The sequence below is a fragment of the Manduca sexta genome, chromosome 1 (genome assembly GCF_014839805.1).
Source record: "Manduca sexta isolate Smith_Timp_Sample1 chromosome 1, JHU_Msex_v1.0, whole genome shotgun sequence".
Lineage (NCBI taxonomy): Eukaryota > Metazoa > Arthropoda > Insecta > Lepidoptera > Sphingidae > Manduca > Manduca sexta.
Window position 1 is genome coordinate 271,908 of NC_051115.1, and position 20,759 is coordinate 292,666.

A 20,759-nucleotide genomic window follows, 5' to 3' on the forward strand; every position below is an offset into this window, starting at 1 on the left:
AAAATTCGAGAGTATTTCTCAGGTATGCAGGTTTCTTCCCGATGTTTCCATTCACCGGTAAATCAAACGATAATTTACAAAGAATACACACATAACTTGAAAAGTCAAAGTTGTGTGCCCTTAGGTTTAAAACCTGTGAACCGTTATATCAGGTAATGAGATATCACCTGTATACATTTTTATCTCGATGCTTAATTTTCCAAAATTCAATCAGATTATAGCGGTATTTAAAATTATTCTAAAAAATTCAATATACTTTTTACTAAATAAACACGTGATTTTGGGTACGGGGGGGAACCAGTCTAAAATGCCACTACATACTTATCTCCAGAGGAGGGGGAGGATTTAAGAGTCACTAAAAAACATCACGTAATTAATGGTGGACCCCTTAGACATAAACTGTTACGAACCGGTGATAAGTCCCGGTAAACCGCAACAGATGGCAGCACTAGTCTAAATAACAAAAATAACCTGACATTCGTATGCTCTGTGGTAAACCAAGAAGGTTTTACTTAGCATAATAAACTTTCCATAAATAACATAATTATATTAACGTAGGTAATTAAAAGGGTTTTTGAGTAGGTAAACTTAATAATTAAGTGGTTTGTTACATTAATAAAAAAGGTAACGACATAATTTTTCAAATAAACCTACATGTAATTTTGGTGGGAAATTTACGCTGCAATAAGTAGTAAAGTGGGTTGTTAACTTAATTAAAGTGGTGTTGTATTAGAGGCTGGATTTAATCAGACTGTTAGAGTTTAAGTATTAATACTGTACTTTTTTAAATAAATAAATTATTATTATTATTATTTATTAATTATATTTGCCGGGTACCCACCCGAGTATGTCTTCAATTATCGGTATTGGATATTGGTTTCTTTTATGACCTTATTTAATATAACTTTGTGCGCGCGCATAGTCGTTCTTCCATTTGGTTGAACTATTGGAACTACAGAACTTCCCTATTCACAGTTAGGAGCCGTTCGAGTATTACGTAACGCAATTTGGGGGGAGAGGGGGCTTCTTGTAAAACGTTACGTTGCGTTACAAGGGCGGGAGGGAGGTCTCGTACAAAGCGTTATGTAACATTGTTTTTTTTATTATAAAACAATAACAAAGGTATTTTAGCGACTTTCCGGTATTTTGCGTAAAATAATTGTGAATATTACAAAAAATCTTGTCACTTTAAAGTTACATAACTTTTGGAGGGGGAGCGGGGGCATACAGGAAAACGTTACGGCGCGTCACAGAGGGGGGGGGGGGGGTAAAAATCTTCAAAAATTGCGTTACGTAATTCGTTGAACGGCCCCTTGTCTATTTCCGTGATAACTCCTTGTTGCCACAAGCGGTATATTTACGTATCAACCTTTTCCTTTACAGTGTACGGAATACGTATTGGTAAAAAATGGCGTAGCTCCATCATGTAAAGAAAAATGAGCTGTGTAGTTAGGTGTACAGCCATGAGTCCCATCGAAAACCTTTGAATATTCAACCAATAATAAGTCAAGTTTTGTATCAATATTAGATCGTATATTGTTGATATTGGCTAAATTGAGTTTTGTAAGTTTTTTTATTGCTGTGAATGACGAGACGAGCTTGCCGTTCGCCTGATGTTAAGCGATACGACCGCCCATAAACAGTATAAACACCAACACCTTTAATTACAAAGTATTGTTTGGTATTCCACTGCGCTCGCCATCGTGAGACGTGAGATGTTAAGTCTCATTATGTCCAGTAGTTACACTGGCTACAATGCCCTTTAAATCGAAACACAACAATGAATACATACTGCTGCTTGACGGCATTAATAGACATTGCTGTGGTACCTACCCAGGCGGACTCTCACATATGAGAAGTTTACCACTAGTAAAAATCTAGGACCAAATATAGGTTCAACGTTTTGTTTGATAATGTGTAGCTTTTCTCTGAAGAATTGCTTTATATTTGCATATCACATTTTTTTTTATTACACTTTATATACAAAGAGTATAAAGGCGGATTTAATACACATATTACTCCGACCATGGCGTCGTTGTCTTTAAGACCTTGGGCAAATTGAAGTGTCGATATAATTATCAACAATCGATTTATTACATTTCAAACCACAATCTTGTGCTAAACATTTTAATTGTGCTGTATATTCTATAATGGATTCATTCTCCTCTTGAGTCCTTGTAATGAATTTGTGTTGAGTTGCCCATATACTTGGTTTTGGGTTTAAGTAATCATCTAACCCTCTTATTCATAGATGTTATTTATCTAAGGACGGAGCATTGCTGTGATAACAAGTCCGTTTCTCAGTGCTGACGGCATGGCAGACTTCGCACTGATTGGCTAATATTGAGATACAACTTGAATCTAGTTGGCTGTCAGATAAACAAAGCTGAGAAACAGACTTGTTATCACAGCAATGCTCCGTCCTTAAATAAATAACGTCTATGAGTAAAGGTTAGTGGTTAAACAGACTGTAGATATTTGATCGTGGGTAAACACGGAAATATATAAAATTAGACTGTATGTTATATGATTCCTTTGCTATTTTCCCAGAACAAAAAAAAATCACTTACCTTAGAATATAGCGTGTGATTCCAAAAAGCTTTGTAAGTTACATACACTAAACAATATAGAATAGTAACAAATAGGATCACTGCATAATGTCCGTAGAAAAATTCAAAAACACTCTTCAAGACACCAAAAACAACATTAGCATAGAAAAAGAAAATTTCAAATTTAAATTCCGAATTCAAGATGGCGTCGTGGCACTGAGAGTACGTCACGGGATTATTTACAGAATCAGAGGGACAGGCGGCCATTTTGTATTCTATGGCGGGTTTTGAAGTCACGTTGAACATTTGTTGCTAATTTTGAAGTGCCTGTAACAAAAAAAATAATTAATTTAGTACCATTGCATGCTTAGAATAGAGTTTAGAATAATAACACATTTCCAAAACTCAATTTCGGAAGAGTTTTTAATTGTTATTTATTAAGGGATTAAACAAAACAATTCTATCAAAATAGATGCCTATGAGCTCACTCTAAACATCCATAAGTTTTAAAACTAAACTATTTTTGCAAAGCATCAATTCTAAAACTGTTTTTTTATGTTTTCGCGAATGCTACACATTAAAATTACACTATTTTTCGAATTTTGTCGCGGTTTTTATATTCTAGTTTTCTCCCTGTTTTTTTCTAGTACGGAGATTACTTTGCATCTTATATTTTTTTTAATAGGCATTCCAGCATTCAATACCAGAGGAAACCTCCATATGCGATAATGCAATCCACCGACTTAGCTACTGCAAGGACCCGGAGGAGAGTTGGGTGGTATAATTTGGGGGAGAGAAGTGTGAGAGAAGGATAGGAACCCACTTTTAGGATTGCCGGCAGGGAAAAGGAAACTGAGAAATATTCACGACCCCTCATAGGCCTCAATGTGTATTTACAAAAAGAGATACCCCACTGAACTGCGTGCCTAGGGCCGTGATAAATGTTCCTCCGTACGGGCGTGCCTTCGTTGTGAAGATCGAGCGCACCAGAACTGCCTCTGGAGGCCTGTATATTATGGTTTGATGTGTTGTTTTTGTAAGCCGCGTTCCAAATTTAAATATTAAAAAACACTATTTATATTATTAACTTATACTGCCAGTACTTAAGGATCCTAAAATTTAAAAAAAATATATACTGCCAGTATTTAAGGATTACAATTAAAAAAAAGGATTATAAAACAAATAAGTAAGTACGTAAGCGCCAAGTGTACGGATTAAAAAAAAAGATTAAAAGCAAATATTTCCTCCCAGAGGAGCAAATGTCCAGGATAAAAAGTAGCATTTGTTAACCTGGATTTGGTCTATTTGAATGAGAAACTTCATAAATAAAAATATAATTTCGCGCTTACTTCTATCATAAAAAAAAACTCATATTGTTGAATTTATAATAATAAAAAACCAAAAAAAAAAACACTTTTTATTCACGCAATTATGACTTACCTAACATAATTTTTACCATAGATAACATTTTCCTGTTAAAATGTTTTTGAAATTCGAACGTGCACACATTAAAAGCATGACCATAAAACCTACGTCGATTTATCCTTTTCCTTTTATCATTTTCCTTGTATTTTTAATTGACTTCAAAAAAGGAACAGCTCTATTCGCCATGTTTTTATGTTTGTCATCTCAGAAGTCTGTGTTTCTTACTGTTTTTTTTTTCAATTATTCAAAGAATATACTTTTGAACTGACTCCATTACATACTTATCAAAATTAGTTCAGAAGTTCGGTTTTTAAATCAAATTAATATAACATGTCATTTAATAGAAATATAAATCCTTTATTGCAGAATGTAGGTACTTAGATACATACATACTATACATGTGGTTTTTAAAATGAAAAAAAAAATAAAAATATTTTTATTTAACACAAAAGATCTTATACGTAACGAATATACAAAGTATGAAATTTTACAGTTATGTACGAAATGAATCAATGTATTGACAACGGTTCCCACCCTAGGCAAGCCTGTAGGTATCGTGAGGTCCCGTGAGATTACTCAGAAGTGCTTTTTATCACAATTGACTTCGTTTCTATGGTAACATAAAATGAGATCATATTATAATACATTACTAAAGAACAATTAGCATCCAGAGTATATTGGAACAGTAGCTAGTTTAAATATTAACTGTTCCAATACATTCTACCTAGGTACGGTGTGCAAAACTACTTTAGTACACAATGCTACTACTTTTACTTTAAGTAAACGAAATTGCGTAATTGCTTGTTACTTTTCTAGTGACACTTATGCGTTGGATCTAGTTTCAATTTTCTGAGCAAATTTTTTTTTTCATAATAACATTCTACAAAACACTCGAAAAACAAATTAATAAAACCGTTAATTCAAATTATGACGTGACCAAATAAAAAAGAAAATAATTTTTATTTACATAAATATTTCCGGAAAGCGTGCGCGACAGCCCTATACGTGCATAACATGCGTGTCAGTGATTTCAGCTCGTGTCCGGCATCAAATTTCAACCTTACGCGTATGACCTTGCGCACATTTTGCAAAATCGCTGACTCTGACACAATGTGACATAAATACGTGATAAATTGGGAGTTATTGAAAACTAGGGTCAGCTTGCGGCGTTGTCTGTGAAGGTCTTACGTAGCATTACTGCAATCAAATTAGTATAGGTCCAGGAATTGTCAAATATCATCCAAATTAACTGCAATTTTTTATTGCTTTGAATGACGAGACCAGCTTGCCGTTCGCCTGTAAGCGATACGACCGATAAACAGTAGAAACACCAACACCTTGAATTACAAATTGTTTGGTATTCCACTGCGCTGATCCTGAGACATAAGATGTTAACTATTATGTCCAGTAGTTACACTGGCTACAATGTTCAAACCGGAACACAACAGTGACTACGCACTGCTGCTTGGCAGATGACATTGCGGTGGTACCTACCCAGGCGGACTCTCACATATGAGAGACTTACCACCAGTAGTACTTAAGGCGCAGGAATTAAATGTCAAATTTCAACCTCATTTCGCAATCATCTCAATAAAAAAAAAACGGACTAATGTGAGTTTGACTCCCACAGGGCTCCGTAACTTGTAGGTAAGGTATCTAAGTATAAGTTTAAACTTGACAAACGTATTGCTGTTCGATCCTTAGACACAGTTATTGTAATTGCAAATAATAAGTTTGTAATAGTAAATCCCTTTAATTGTTATTAAAGTACGTAGGTATTTTCAGTTTTCAGATTATAATAATAATATCAGCCCTGTATTATATACTTGCCCACTGCTGAGCACGGGCCTCCTCTACTACTGAGAGGGATTAGGCCTTAGTCCACCACGCTGGCCTAGTGCGGATTGGTAGACTTCACACACCTTCGAAATTCCTATAGAGAACTTCTCAGATGTGCAGGTTTCCTCACGATGTTTTCCTTCACCGTTAAAGCGAACGATAAATTCACAAAGAATACACACATGATTTTTTAGAAAAGTCAGAGGTGTGTGCCCTTGGGATTTGAACCTGCGGACATTCGTCTCGGCAGTCCGTTCCAAACCCAACTAGGCTATCGCCGCTATATTTTCAGTTTTCAGATTGTCTCTCATAAATAAATAAATAAAATTCTTTATTCATCACGTAGACGAACATGCACTTATGATAAGTCAAGGTACATGAGAATATTTAATTATTACTTAATCAAATTAGCTTATAGTGCTTATAGTTTCTCATAGTGAGAGTGAGATTCTGCCTGGGTAGGTACCACTGCAATGTCTTTCTGTCACGCAGTGTGTAGTTACTGTTGTGTTCCGGTTTGAACATTGTAGCCAGTGTAACTACTGGACATAAGACTTAACATCTCATATCTCATGGCGAGCGCAGTGGAATACCAAACAATACTTTGTAATTCAAGGTGTTGGTTCTACTGTTTATCGGTCGTATCGCTTACCATCGAACGGCAAGCTCGTCTCGTCATTCAAAGCAGTAAAAAAATTAAGGCGAAGGTAACAGATCAGAGTAACAAAAATATAAACAAATGAATAAAAAAAAGTAATATTGATCCAAAATATCAAAACCCCGTTTCTATGACATACATAATATAGGCTTATTTCGAAAATATAGTATAATGACCTCTGAATGGTAATAATTTAAATATGACCTGTTTTTGGATATTTTTTTGCTGACCATGATTACGCAAGGACGTTTTGGCACTTTACTTAGGTTTTATTCTCGCAATGAAGAGAATAATGTTAATTTTAATAACATAAAAAATATTAATAGTAAAAAACATTTTTAAAGACAAGTTCTTATTTGAATACTATTGAAAGAAAAAAACTTAGAATTACACACACACATACACAACATCACGCATTTATCTCCGAAGGGGTATGTAGAGGTGCAACTAGGGAACCCACTATTTGCCAAGTGTGTTCCGTCCCATGATGTGATAGGGGGCGAGCCTATCGCCATATCGGGCACAAATTCTGGACTCTGGGCAGGCACTGATACTGAGCAGAAAAACCTAAATATCATTACCCGGGATTCGAACCCAGCCCCAGAGCGCAGTCGTACCACGCACGCAGTACAACTACACCACCAAGACAGTCAACTTAGAATTAAATTAATCTTTTATAGGAAGTAGAGATAGGTAAGCGGCGATAGCCTAGTTGGGTGTGGAACGGACTGCCGAGACGAATGTCCGCAAGTTCAAATCCCAAGGGCAAACCTCTGACTTTTCTAAGATTATGTATCTGTGTATTCTTTGTGAATTGTCGCTTGCTATATCGGTGAAGAAAGACATCGTGAGGAAACATGCATACCTGGGAAATTCTCTATGGGAATTTTGAAGATGTGTGAAGTCTACCAATCCGCACTAGGCCAGCGTGGTGGACTAAGGCCTAATCCCTCTCAATAGTTAGAGGAGGCTCGTGCCCAACAGTGTGACAGTATGATACAGGGCTGATATTATTAAAAACCGAGTCGTATTGATATGTATGCGAAAATGCAAACGTTGCGTGCGGAGTACTTATCAATCGTAGATCCCGCCGGGATATTTTAAAATGTGATTAAAATACGGGACGTGGCGGTAAATACGGGATGTCTAGCAACACTAATGGGAATTATTGAACACAGAGGTTTTATTATGGTTTAAAATAATTCGCGGGATATTTATTTGCAAAAATAATTATATGTAGTATTTACTTATACAGTCTTACTTATAAATTAGCAAAGCTATGCTTAGTTAAAACACAAAACTCGATCAGCTGTAAGTCAACACCCGCCATCTTGCCTCTCAAGTTTAAATTAGGCACCGGTGATGTTTTGACAGCTCTTTAAGGTGGTAGCTCAAGGTCCATTTTCATACATTTATGAAAATGGACCTTGAGCTACCACCTTAAGCAATTCTCAACCACCTCTTAACAAAATAAGTTTATAAATAAGACTTATAGTGTGTGGATGCAGATGCATCTCTCTAAAAGTTATTTCGGCGCCTATGACAGGAACCACACAACACTGGTTTCCTGGTCACCAATTGTGTATTTCTGCTGTATATTTTCTCGGGATAAAAAGTCTAACCTTCCCAGGGTCTTAAACTATCTCTGTGCCAAATTTAATCAAAATCCGTTGCGTAGTTTTTAAATTTATCGCGTTCAGACAGGCAGACAGATGCGGCGGGGGACTTTAGAGGAACAATCCCGTCGTACATATTTATTGTGTAACTTTAACCGTTTACGCAGCGCACATAACGGAAGCTCTCAAAAGAAATAAATTTTCCCAGTTTTGAAACATTGTTTATTACTGCTCCGCTCCTATTGGTCCTAGCGTAATGTTATATATCCTATAGCCTTCCTTAATAAATGGGCTATCCAACACTAAAAGAATTTTTTAATTCGAACCCGTAGTTCCTGAGATTGGCGCGTTCAAACAAATAAACTCTTCAGTTTTATAATATAGTATAGAAATATAGATTAAGTAATTTAAAATTATTTCTGTCTAGCTTTTGCTCGCGGCTTCGTCCGCGTGAAGGAGTTTTCAGGGATAAAACACCCGCTATATACTCCCCGGGATAGAAAGTCTTTAACCTTCCCAGTCTTAAAATATCTTCATACCAAAGTTCATAAAAATCCGTTCAGTAGATTTTGAGAAAATCGATAACATACAGACAGAAAGAGGGACTTTGTTTTATATGTATAAATAGATTGTGAGTGATAAGCTGAGCATAATAAATATATTTTCCTTTTTATATTACAGCCTTATCCGTCATCAAACCCAAGACCTAACATGTCATATAAACTGAAATCACAAATTAAAAAGACATTACTTAAGAATTATTAATTTCTTATTAACCCGAATGTAAATCAATTATTTTGGAGTATACTGTTTTTTTTTATTTGACGAGACGAGCGCCGTTCGCCTGATGGTAAGCGATACGACCGATAAACAGTAGAAACACCAACACTTGAATTACAAAATGTTTGATATTCCACTGAGACATATTTTAAGTATTATGTCCAGTCACACTGGCTACAATGTCCAAACCGGAACACAACAGTGACTACACACTGCTGCTTGACAGAAATAGACAGTGCGGTGGTACCTACCCAGGCGGACTCTCACAATAGAGACCTACCGCCAGTACCAGGATCTTGGATTTTTTTGTTAAAAAGTTTTACAATCTTACTTTTTGTAATACAAATTGCTAATTTTAATTTTGCAATGGTCAAATTTATGCCAATATTTCTCAATGGAGGCTCATTTTGAATATTCTATTTTTAGACTACTAATTGCAAAATATCCAAGGCCTATAGTGTAGTATCGAATTATTCATTGCTTCTTAGCCGAATTTCGGCCACGGCAGCCAATCTCAACCAATGACGTTTTACATATAGACGCGTCATACACTAACAAAATGGCACATAAAAACGGCGCAGTATTTACTATAGTCACGTACCTGTACATATAATTACAAATTGGCTCGAAGAAGGAATCAAAAGATGCATACATTCGTTAGAAAAGGATATATATACATCGACAGTTAGGTAACAACGTTAGTGCTGCACGCTCATTGGCCGTTAAGTCGGGCAATTACGTTACTTTCGTCTTGTCAGTATAGAGCTCGGACTACGTATCTATGTAATAAAAACATCTTAGATCTCAACGGAGATACTGTAGTGCACAAGTGCATGCACAAGCACTCTCTATTCCTTGTCATTATCCGGTGAGACTACATAACCGAAGAGAGATCAGGACCAACGGCTTTATATGCCTAGGCACGGGGGTATCACACCAACTTCCTGAATGAGCTGCGACTGAGTAATTTTTAAGATAGAAAACCTAGTTACAAAGTGTGTTTGTATACCGGGATAATAAGTTAAATTGTCATCTATTGCAAAAGCAGTTACATTTTCCTTTTTGTTAGTTATAATCACATCTAACTGAAAGCCCTTCATAAAGAATGATTCTCATCCTATTTGATTTTGAGGAGTTCCCTTCTTCATTAATCAAGTTCAAGGTCAAACAAATTTGTTTTAATATGGTATCATGAAGCTGTATTGAATCCAACAAAAATAACATAAAATCCTATTTAATGCCTCTGTCTATTTTCGAAGTCCAAGGTCCTATATTTATGAAATTAATATGGGACCATTCCATATACGAAATCGAACGCAAAAATAATTATTTAAATCAGAACACGGGATAAAAAAATATCGTTGAACAAACTTTCAAAAATAATTACGACAAATATATAATCCTTATTTGGAGTCTTAAAAACTTTTCGCATTAATACTTTTACCAGCCAGGTATAAAAAAAAACTTTTTTTTTTTAATAATTTCCCGCGCAATTTTAAATTCATAGAAATCCAATTTTATTCACAATATTCTTTCCCGCGTAATTTATAATTTAGGTAACAGAACTCATACTTGGATATCCTATAAGATTGGAGTCGCTTAAAAACTTTTTACATAATAACTTTACCAGCCAGTAATAAAAAAAAATACCTAGCTTTCCCGCGCAAATTTAAATTGACAGAAATTAAACTTTTTTCACTAGACTCTTTCCCGCGCAATTTATAATTAGCTAACAAAACTTTTTACGTAAATAACCACTGTTTTATAACCTACAAAGACTTACCTAAAACATTATCTCGAACAAGTTGATCGCAGACCGATTTGACACAAACTGAGCTTCAATGAACAATCCTCAAGATTATATTTAAGGAGCGCTTCATTCAGGAGCGAGGCAGTCGAATTTATAATTTAGTTTTGATAGGATTTTGCAAAATGTTTCACGGTGTTGCATAAGGATTTATTATGCTTACGAAAGTGATGAATATTGAAATAATACTAGTGGCATAGCTAGAAGTAACGTATGGGAAAGATGCAAAGAACGTAGATGATGCCCCCGGGCACAGTACATGTAACATGAACGCGATAGCTGTAGTGACATAGTTGTAAATGTACATGGTACGAGTATATACCGCGCTGAGATCCTGGGTTCGAATTCTGGGTCGGGCCAAAATTATTATTACTGAATTTCACCAATTTTCCACCTTAAAAGGACTCTCGGAGTCGGGAAGATGGCGGTGTGATACCACCATGCCTCGGGAGCACGTAAAGCCTTTGATCCTGCGCCTGATCTCTCCGGTCATGTCGATGTCGCACCGAACTATGAGAAGGAACAGAGTGCGATTGTGTATTGCATACACTCGTGCACTATAATATCTCCTGCATGATCTCCATTGAGATTGGCCGTCGTGGCCGAAATTCGGTTAGGAAGGAATCAAACCAATGACAGCCTAAACGAACCGAGGACACGAACGGCAGCAAGAAAGGTTCTCGATTATAAATTTCGGTAGTTAAGATGCACTTATAGCCTAGTTGGCAAGAGCACGGTCTGCCGAACTAAAAGCCGCTTTTACAAAATCAAATCTCGGACATTAGAATGTTACGTGTATATTGATTTGATAATTATCGTTCGTTTAAACGGTGAAGGTAAACGTCGTGAGGAAACCAACATACCTGAGAATTCGCCATAAGGATTTGTAAGGAGTTTGCCAAACTGTACTAGGGCAGCGTGGACTAAGGCCCCCTCTGAGTAGTATAGAAGGCCCGTGCCTACTGCCCAGCTGTGGGGCAGTGTATCATACACCCAATCTGAACTTGGCCAGCGTAGTGGACTAACGCCTAATAATAGAGGAGGTCCATGTCCAGCAGTAGGCAATATATAATACAGGGCTGATATTATTATTATAATCTCAAATGGAAAGTAGTGAATTTTCTAAAATAGTAGTCGCTTTGAATTATTATCGTAGTTTAGAGTTTAAAGCGAGAGTGCGGCGATAGCCTAGTTAGTTGTGGAACGGACTGCCGAGACGAATGTCCGTAGGTTCAAATCCCAAGGGCACACACCTCTGATTTATCTAAAAAATAATTATGTGCGTATTCTTTGTAAATTATCGCTTGCTTTAACGGTGAAGGAGAACATCCTGAGGAAACCTGCAGACCTGAGAAATTTTCTATAGGAATTTCGAGGGTGTGTGAAGTCTACCAATCAACACTAGGCCAGTGCAGCGTGGTAAACTAAGGTCTAATCTCAGTAGTTAGAGGAGGCCCGGGCAATAATGAGACAGTATATAATATAGGGCTAGCATTATTATTTATTATTAAAATTTTATCGAATGGTAAGTAGTGGAATTTATAAATAGAAGTCGCTAGAATTACTTCTGTTCAAAGAGTTTAAAGCGAGATAGGCTTTTCACGCGGACGAAGTCGCGAACACTAGAAAAAATATAATTTTATTATTTTTGATAGTTTTAAGTATGCGCTATATGGATTAGGCGGTACGATCGGTTCCTACGTCGAACAACAGTGATTGGGTTTTTATCGTGATGTTTTCAGCGGCTCTAAGAATATATGTACCTCAAAAGGAACCCTATAGGACCACTTCTTGTCTGTCCGTCTGTCTGTCAAGACCTTTTTTTAAGGAACGTAGAGTTATCAAGTTGAAATTTATATCAAATACTTGGGACTAATAGGGTATTTGATTATGTTCTATATTGTGCATTTTTTTAAATTTAACAATAATTAATACAAAAAAGAAATCATTTTGTGAAAACAGCATTCAAATTCAATAAGAATTGACACAGTAATTAAAATTTCTAACATTGCTACATGCAGGAGTGGGCGTGGAGTGGGGGTATCGCTCCATCTCTTTCTTTCGCAAGCAGCGTAGTGCAGGCTGACGTCACATGGAAGTATTTCGTCCTTTTTTTGTTTTTTGACTTACCCTTACTACCTAATTTCAATGGCTTAGAACTTGTGGATTTTTCACCAGATTTCAATGATTTCTTTTGTTTTAGAATAGGGGACCGGCCTGCGTTCGATTTTGTACATTATTCTATATGAAATGGTTGATAATACGAAAAAGAAACCCTCCTGCGAAAACTGCATTAAAATTAGTTAAAAAATGAGCCAGTAATTCATATTTCAAATATTACTATGTGCCGAAGTGGGCGCGAAGTGGGGATATCGCTTCATCTCTTTCTTTCGCACGCGTCGTAATGCCCGATGACGTCACACGTGGGTATTGCGCCTCTTTTCTGTTTCTTGTTACTTTAAAAGACTTATAACTTGTTGATTTTTTACCGGATTTAAATAATTCTTTCTGTTTTATAATTTATATAACGTAAATATTTGATAATAATAAAGAACAAAAATGAGTCCGGTCCCCTATTAATGCGATGTATATATTTTGTAAAAGTTATAAATGAAAATAAGTTAAATACCATATTCCTCTTTCAGCTTGAAAAATCATACTTTATAACAGTGAATACGGTAAAATTGATTCACTCCACCTCCGTGTTAAGTGAATACCAAATATCGCCGATCACCATAATTATGCCGGCCTACCCAGTGACGTTTTACAAATAGACGCGTCATATACTAACAAAATTGCACATAAAAACAGCGCACTATTTACTATAGTCACATACTTGTATAGCCCTAGCACCTCGCATTGATACGGCCCGAGCGTCGACCGCCGTCGCCATGACAGTCGAATAAAATGCATTTGTTTGTTAAAAAATAAGTTAAATAGAATATACTTCTTACTCACGTATGAAATGAAACGTTTTTTTTATTCCCAGTTGGAGTATAATTTGTACATCGTCTAAAACACAGGAAGGCATTTTATTTATAAAAATACAAAAAGTTAATAAGTCGACTAGCCGCGACAGTGGTTGGAGCTTGACTAAGTGAATGTCGGGCAATTACCTTGCTTTCGTCTTGCCAGTATAGAGATCGGGCAACGTATCTATGTAATAAAAGCATCTTAGGGTCTGCCTAATCACTTCTTCACATATCACTTGAAAGACCCCAAGTAAGGAGAGAAAAAAATATATTTAAAATAGCTTCTTGCCTCCCTTACGTATCAACTTGTTAAAGGGAAATTTATTTTTTCATGTTACGTCATTTCACATCGGAATCATGAAAATTTATACTCTTTAAAAAAATGTTTTTACAATGGTAAGTAGGTATTATTATATGCATTTATGTAGACTGAGGGTCGAATTAATATATCGATCTCAACTTTGAGTAGAATCTCAAGTAGTCATTTAATGTATTGAACTATTTAACAAATATTTAAGTTGAAATTTAAGAGCTTAATCTCAGTTGAGTTGGTGTATAATAAACAAAATCCTGTGGTCAAAATTCTTTTTTTATTGCTTCGAATGACGAGACGAATCGGTCGCATCGCTTGCCGTTGGTAAGCGATGCGACCGATAAACAGTAGAAACACCAACATCTTGAATTACAAACTGTTTGGTATTCCACTGCGCTCGCCATCCTAAGAAGAGATGTTAAGTCTTATGTCCAGTAGTTACACTGGCTATAATGTCCTTCAAGCCGGAACACAACAGTGACTACACACTGCTGGTAGAAATAGACATTGCGGTGGTATCTACCCAGGCGGACTCTCACATATGAGAGACCTATCATCAGTAAAAGCTCGCGAATATTTCTCCACCTTCTTTCCTTTCATGGCAATAATATTCCTATCTCCTTCCTATCCTACCGGCCACTGCAGTTGCTAAGCCAGAGGATTTCAAATTCAAATTCATTTTTTTTTTCATAATATCGGGTAAATAGGTACATTGGTCTTAAGTAATAACGATAGACGACCTGCTCACGTAGAGGGGAACCTACCTTGAATAAAGGGATCCGTAAGGCTAAAAAAACGTTTAAAAAGCGGCGATAGCCTAGTTGGGTGTGGAACGGACTGCCAAGACGAATGTCCTCAGGTTCAAATCCCAAGGGCACACACCTCTGACTTTTCTAAAATCATGTGTGTATTCTTTGTGAATTTATCGTTCGCTTTAACGGCGAAGGAAAACATCGTGAGGAAACCTGCACATCTGAGAAGTTCTCTATAGGAATGTCGAAGGTGTGTGAAGTCCGGAGTCTGGAATTTGTGCCCGATATGGCGATAGGCTCGCCCCCTATTACATCATGGGACGGAACACACTCGGCGAAAAGTGGGTGCCATGGTTGCGCCTCTGCATACCCCTTCGGGGATAAAATGCGTGATGTTGTGTGTGTTGTGTAGAGTTCGCCGACATCTGTTTTTGTAACATATAAATGTTTGGAAAATAGATGCTTAGATTCCCATTCGAATATTTCTCCCGATAAAGGCTGCATGGATACAAAAAATCATGGACGCGGGCAGGGAGTCCAAGGGGCTGCACCCTTCTGTCCGTAATAAATCACAATAAAATATCTGAATGACAATGAGAGCTATTGACCACAGAGGTTTTGTTATGGTTTAGCATATGAAAATATACGCGCAATTTTTATTTAAAAAAAAATGATATTATTTAGTACCTACTAATGCAGATACACCTTGAAATAAAACAAAAATATGCAACTCTCTACAAGAAATCTTGAAGGCGCCCAAGTAAAAAATAAACCCTTCGGAAAAAAGTGTCTTTGTGTTTTATATAAATTGAAAACCAAAGGTACTACCCGAATTTATTTTGGTTTTTGTTTGCAATATTAAGTCACTTCAAGGTACATAGATGGCGCTGTACGCCAAATCTTACTTTATAATTTTCTCCCGACGTTTCGAGGACTGCCTTCGTGGTTATGGGGTGGACTGAGGTGTTGGTCATCCGAACAGTCTAAGATACTCTTCCTTTTCTTTGAATGACGAGACGAGCTTGCCGTCCGCCTGAAGCTAAGCGATACGACTGCCCATAAACAGTACAAACACCAACACCTTGAATTACAAAGTATAGTTTGGTATTCCACTGCGCTCGCTATCCTGAGACATGAGTTAAGTCTCATTATGTTCAGTAGTTACACTGGCTATATTATACATTAATTTATTATTGCATATTTATAAATTTTGAAAACAACACTTTGCAACTTATTCTACCCACGAACGTATAATAAATAAGTGAAAGTAATTAACTTTATACGCACTAATGCCACTACTACTATACGAAGAGAATTTGTCGGAGCGACATCATACTGTCAGTCAGGAATACACACAATATATTTGCACTAAACTACAAAATGATCAAAAAATTAGAAAACAAAAAACCAGGATTTTTGGCGACAATATTCGTTACTTGCTTTTGCCTTTTGATAAAAGTTCCGCTTTGCTTTATAATATGTATAGATTATGGATGATTTTTGGCACAATGTTAGCAGAAGTAAGGACGTGTATGTGGTTTCATTTAACGCAATGACAAATTGACCTTGTAGCATTCCTTGAAGGTATAGTAGGACATAAATATGAAATATTGCTGATTAATCGCGAATAATAGGAGCGGAAATTTTCGAAGCTAAATCGATTTTATTTAAGACTAGTTTGCGAGCCGCTCCACCCGCGTGATATAGTTTTTACCGAATAAAGTTTTCCATTTCCAACAGGACGTCCCGACAAATGCAGGACGATAAATGGGTTATGTAACACTAAAATAATTTTTCAATTCGAACCGGTATTACCTTAATTATCTCTGCAGCACGCTAAGGTTGACTGGAGAGAATGCCTATACTATTAAGTCAGCCTATACACATTTTTATATGAAGTGTAAAAAAAATATATATAACACTAGATTAACACCTTTTTTTCATGGACGTATACTGCCGTGCTAAGCTCAAAAGCGGTATCTCAAAAAAAATCAAATTCTTGTTTTTTATGTCGTCAGATAGCGTAAAGAAATACCCATCCTAAACCTTACTTAAATAACGTTATCTTGTTTAGAACTTGTTAAAAAAAACTTAAAAGCGTTTCTATCTCATTTTTACATACAAAACTATATTTACAAAACTTTGATTATCTAGAAATAAGATTTCCCTGACATACCGCTTTTACGCTTAGCACAGCAGTACACTAGTCTATAGACACGAAAATCTCTATAAACTATTTGTTCAAAATCTAAATTAAAATGTCATCTAAAACGTCACTGTTATAACCTTTTTATTCACTTGAACAACAAATAATTTTACTTATTTGACTAATATTTTTTATTCACGTCCAGGTTTTTTACACTTAGACTCGATTACTTATATCATGAACGCCACTCCATACACAAACACAAGTATCAATATTGACCATAATAAAGTCAGTTAGAATGGATTGCAGTTCAATTCAGTTGAACACAGTGAATGTTCGGAACGCCAAATCTAATACGTAGTACATATATATAGATGCTTTCTCATTTATTATACTTTGTTGCATAGTAACTACATCGCCTAATAAAAGAACTTTGAATAGATACAATACTTCACTTTAAAACTATCTTATTACTTTAGAATCTAAAGTTTAGATTAGCCTCTTACAAGACTATACTTTTCGATCTATTTATATAAAAATGAATCTCTATTTCCCTTGGTCATCGCATCACGCTTGAACGGGTGGAACAATTTCGCGAATTATTTTTTTGTTGTATTAATTATTGTCAGGAGAAGGTTCTTATGAAAGAAAAATTAAGGAAGTTGGGCGGAACATTGGGAAATTTAAGAAAACTTAACAATATTAATTTTACATAGCTGTCAGTTGGTTGACATAACTGTCAGCGATTAACAGAATGCGTGTGCTTGTCATTGTTCTGAGGCGTGTATCATAGAACACTAGCTCAACAGTCATAGATAATATTAGACCCATAAAAATTTACCGTATCTTTTCCTGCCAGTCACAATTGAGCTATACTTGAGCCACAATCTAAAAATTGAATTGAATCATAGAGCATTACAAAATAAATAATGTTTTTGAATAATATATTTTTAAAATGAATTATACCAATTCCAATTCATTGTTCATCAATACAGTCTGTCGGGTCAGCTAGTCGCTAATAAAAATTGTAATCTTACGGCCTATACTCCGTGCGTCATTCTCGTATGTATAATGGGATATTTAAATTTGACACTGTTTGTCAGCCGCGTAACCGTTAGCGCCGGCCATGTTTTTTTCGGGACAGATTCGTTCGGATATTTTTTGAAGTTGTACTTCTTTTGGCGCGGAAATATATAAGTAAATTTGTACGATGCGCGCGCACCGTCACGAAAAACCGACGCCATGAAATTAGCTAGTTATTAGTTAATTATTACATTATTATTTAATACTAGCTGACCCGACAGACGTTGTCTTGTCTTAACTATGAATTTGTAGCGCGCATTCTGTCAATCGCTGACAGTTATTTCAAACAATTGACAGTGATATAAAATTTATATTTTCGTTAAGTTTTCTTAAATTTTGAAATTTTCCGCGCAATTTTTTTTTCTTTCATAAGAACCTTTTCCTGACAATAATAAATACAAAAAAAAAAGTAAAATCGGTCCAGCCGTTCACGCGTGATGGCGTGACCAAGGGAAATAGGGATTCTTTTTTATATATATAGATGTAATAAGTGTACAAATAAATTAATAATAGATACAAATAATAATTATTTAAGTCCGGAAAAAAATATATTTTATGGTATTTAAATAAAATTTATTTAATTAGAACGCGTTATAATAAAACTTTCTTTCAATGTATTAGATACCTTTTTTTCTATTATTAGTGTCAATTTCTTTACAAACATAAGATAACGCGAAAGATATTTTTTTTATAAAGATATTATTTTGTTATGCCAAGGAAATGTAATTTCTTACCAGCGTTCATAAGTACACACATGTTTTTAGGGTACCTCCCGTAAACTCAGAATCTTGAAATTTGGTACGAAGCAACGTCTTATAGTACAGATAAAGGAAAAAGTGCGAAAACCGTAATTTTTTCGTTACATCATATAATAAAAATATTTTTAATAATTTTAAAGTTACTACCCCTTTCCTCATGAACGCCTAGAGGTATTAAATTGAAATTCATATCAAATACTCAAGTCTATAATACCTTTAAGCTGTAACAAAATCAAACTTCTATGTCAACGCAATCAAAAGAAACAGCAATTTAGGCCGCATATTTTCAAACTCGCAACTACTCGCAAGGGAATCAAAACCTAAAGTGTACTTCCAGTCGACCTAGAATCTTGAAACTTGGCATGAAGCAAGGAAAAATTCCGAAAACCTTAAATTTTAGACCTATGTCTTTAATTTATGCTCCTCTAGCTTTCCATATTGTAATGTTATGGATTTCATTTTGCAATAAAAATACCATAACTACGACTCGATTGTTGTGATGGGTGAACTTTTACTTATATACCTACAGGTTTGTACAGAACCCTCGGTGCGCGAGTCCGACTCGCACTTGGCCGGTTTTTTTCGAGTTGTTTGTGGCTATAAGTTATAAGTATTTGATTTGATATTTAACTGCAATTAGTATTTCGACGGTCCCCAAGAACAAAACTTCATCTGCAAAATGTCTAGTTGCAGTACAAAGGTTTTAAGTTAAATGAAAATATTAATATCAATTACTCACCTCAAAATATATATATACTTATATATATTTTTGGTAACTGTTTAATTTTCGATAACAATCAATAGTTTTAAAATAAGTAATTGATATTATTTTAGCTTAATGCTGATGGACTAAGGCCTAATCCCTCTCAGTAGTAGTGGCTCGTGCAGTGGGACAGTAAATGCAGGGCTGATATTATACATACGAATTCATGGTAATGTGCGTCAAAGTTAACTTGACCTTGGGGATATACCAAGCCAATATGTCAGACATAATACTTCGGTTTTCACCAAATAATAAATTGTAATATTTATGTATCACGGTGTCTTGGAATTACCTAACATTTTTTAAACATAGCATCACCCTTTAGTGGCATATTTTGTACATAACATCATTACTTCAAAGCTCCCCGTTTTAGCAGTCCTGGGTTTGTAAATAGGTTGTATAGGCCGCGGCCTATGAACGGCAGCTTAGAGGCGGTAGATTTCAGAGGACGCTCACTCGATTTAATTAATCATTTGTTTATTTAACTTAAGTGCCTTATATAATACAAACAAATGGAACATTATTAAGTATTTTAGAAACCTACCTACATGGGGCGGCGGAAGTAAAGTGGCCTACACTCATAAAAATATAAATACGGCACTGCGTTTAGGGATTATTAATAAAAGGTGCCAGCGGTAAAAGAAAATCCGATTTCGTATAAAACAAAAAGATCCAACGCGAGCTCCTCGCACAACTGCGGTGCTATTTCTAGGGCAAAGTTCCTATAATGCGGACCATCCTTGCCCTTCCCAGCTAGACCTATAAGTTCCCATGTAACATGCACCCTATTGCCATTTCGACGGTCCCTATGTTAAGTATTGAATGAGCAAAATTGCATTTTGCAGATGCAATACTTTACGTAGGGACAGTGAAAAAAACATCGCTTGTTTAGTGTTAATTACCATGGCGACAAGCACTTCGATCCTTAATGTCTTAAATAAATGCAGTTCATTTTAATAAGGACTGTTTAAATATCGACAGTCCCTATGCAAAGCATTGAATCTGCAGAATGAAATTTTACAGATTCGATACTATACGTAGGGAGTAGGGACCGTCGATTTAACGGACACAACTCCATACACTGTTCTAATACTGAGCGAGGAAATCAAATACTACTTTTCCCGTCCCGGTATTTTTATTCATATAGTATATTTACTGGTGGTAATCTCTCTCTCACTCTCTTATGTGTGAGTCCGCCTGAGTAGGTACCACCGCAATGTCTATTTCTGCCGCCAGTGTGTAGTCACTGTTGTGTTCCGGTTTGAAGAACATTGTAGCCAGTGTAACTACTGGACATA

At 35.8% G+C, this 20,759-nt stretch overlaps 1 protein-coding gene across 2 annotated transcripts in view; it reads right to left on the reverse strand.

The window, feature by feature from the left end:
- The window catches only part of LOC115451343 (cholesterol 7-desaturase), a 49,332-nt gene that overhangs the window by 12,735 nt on the left and 15,838 nt on the right, over positions 1 to 20,759 (reverse strand). Inside the window, exons 1-2 of one of the 2 annotated variants that reach the window (XM_030179633.2) lie at positions 10,651 to 10,693; positions 2,571 to 2,876 (exon numbers count right to left, since the gene is read on the reverse strand). In XM_030179633.2, the coding sequence (XP_030035493.1) occupies positions 2,571 to 2,855 (285 nt within the window). In that variant the 5' untranslated portion in view covers positions 2,856 to 2,876; positions 10,651 to 10,693. Of the gene's footprint in view, positions 1 to 2,570; positions 2,877 to 10,650; positions 10,694 to 20,759 lie in introns of those variants that run through there. The other variant, XM_037447689.1, reaches the window with a different exon arrangement.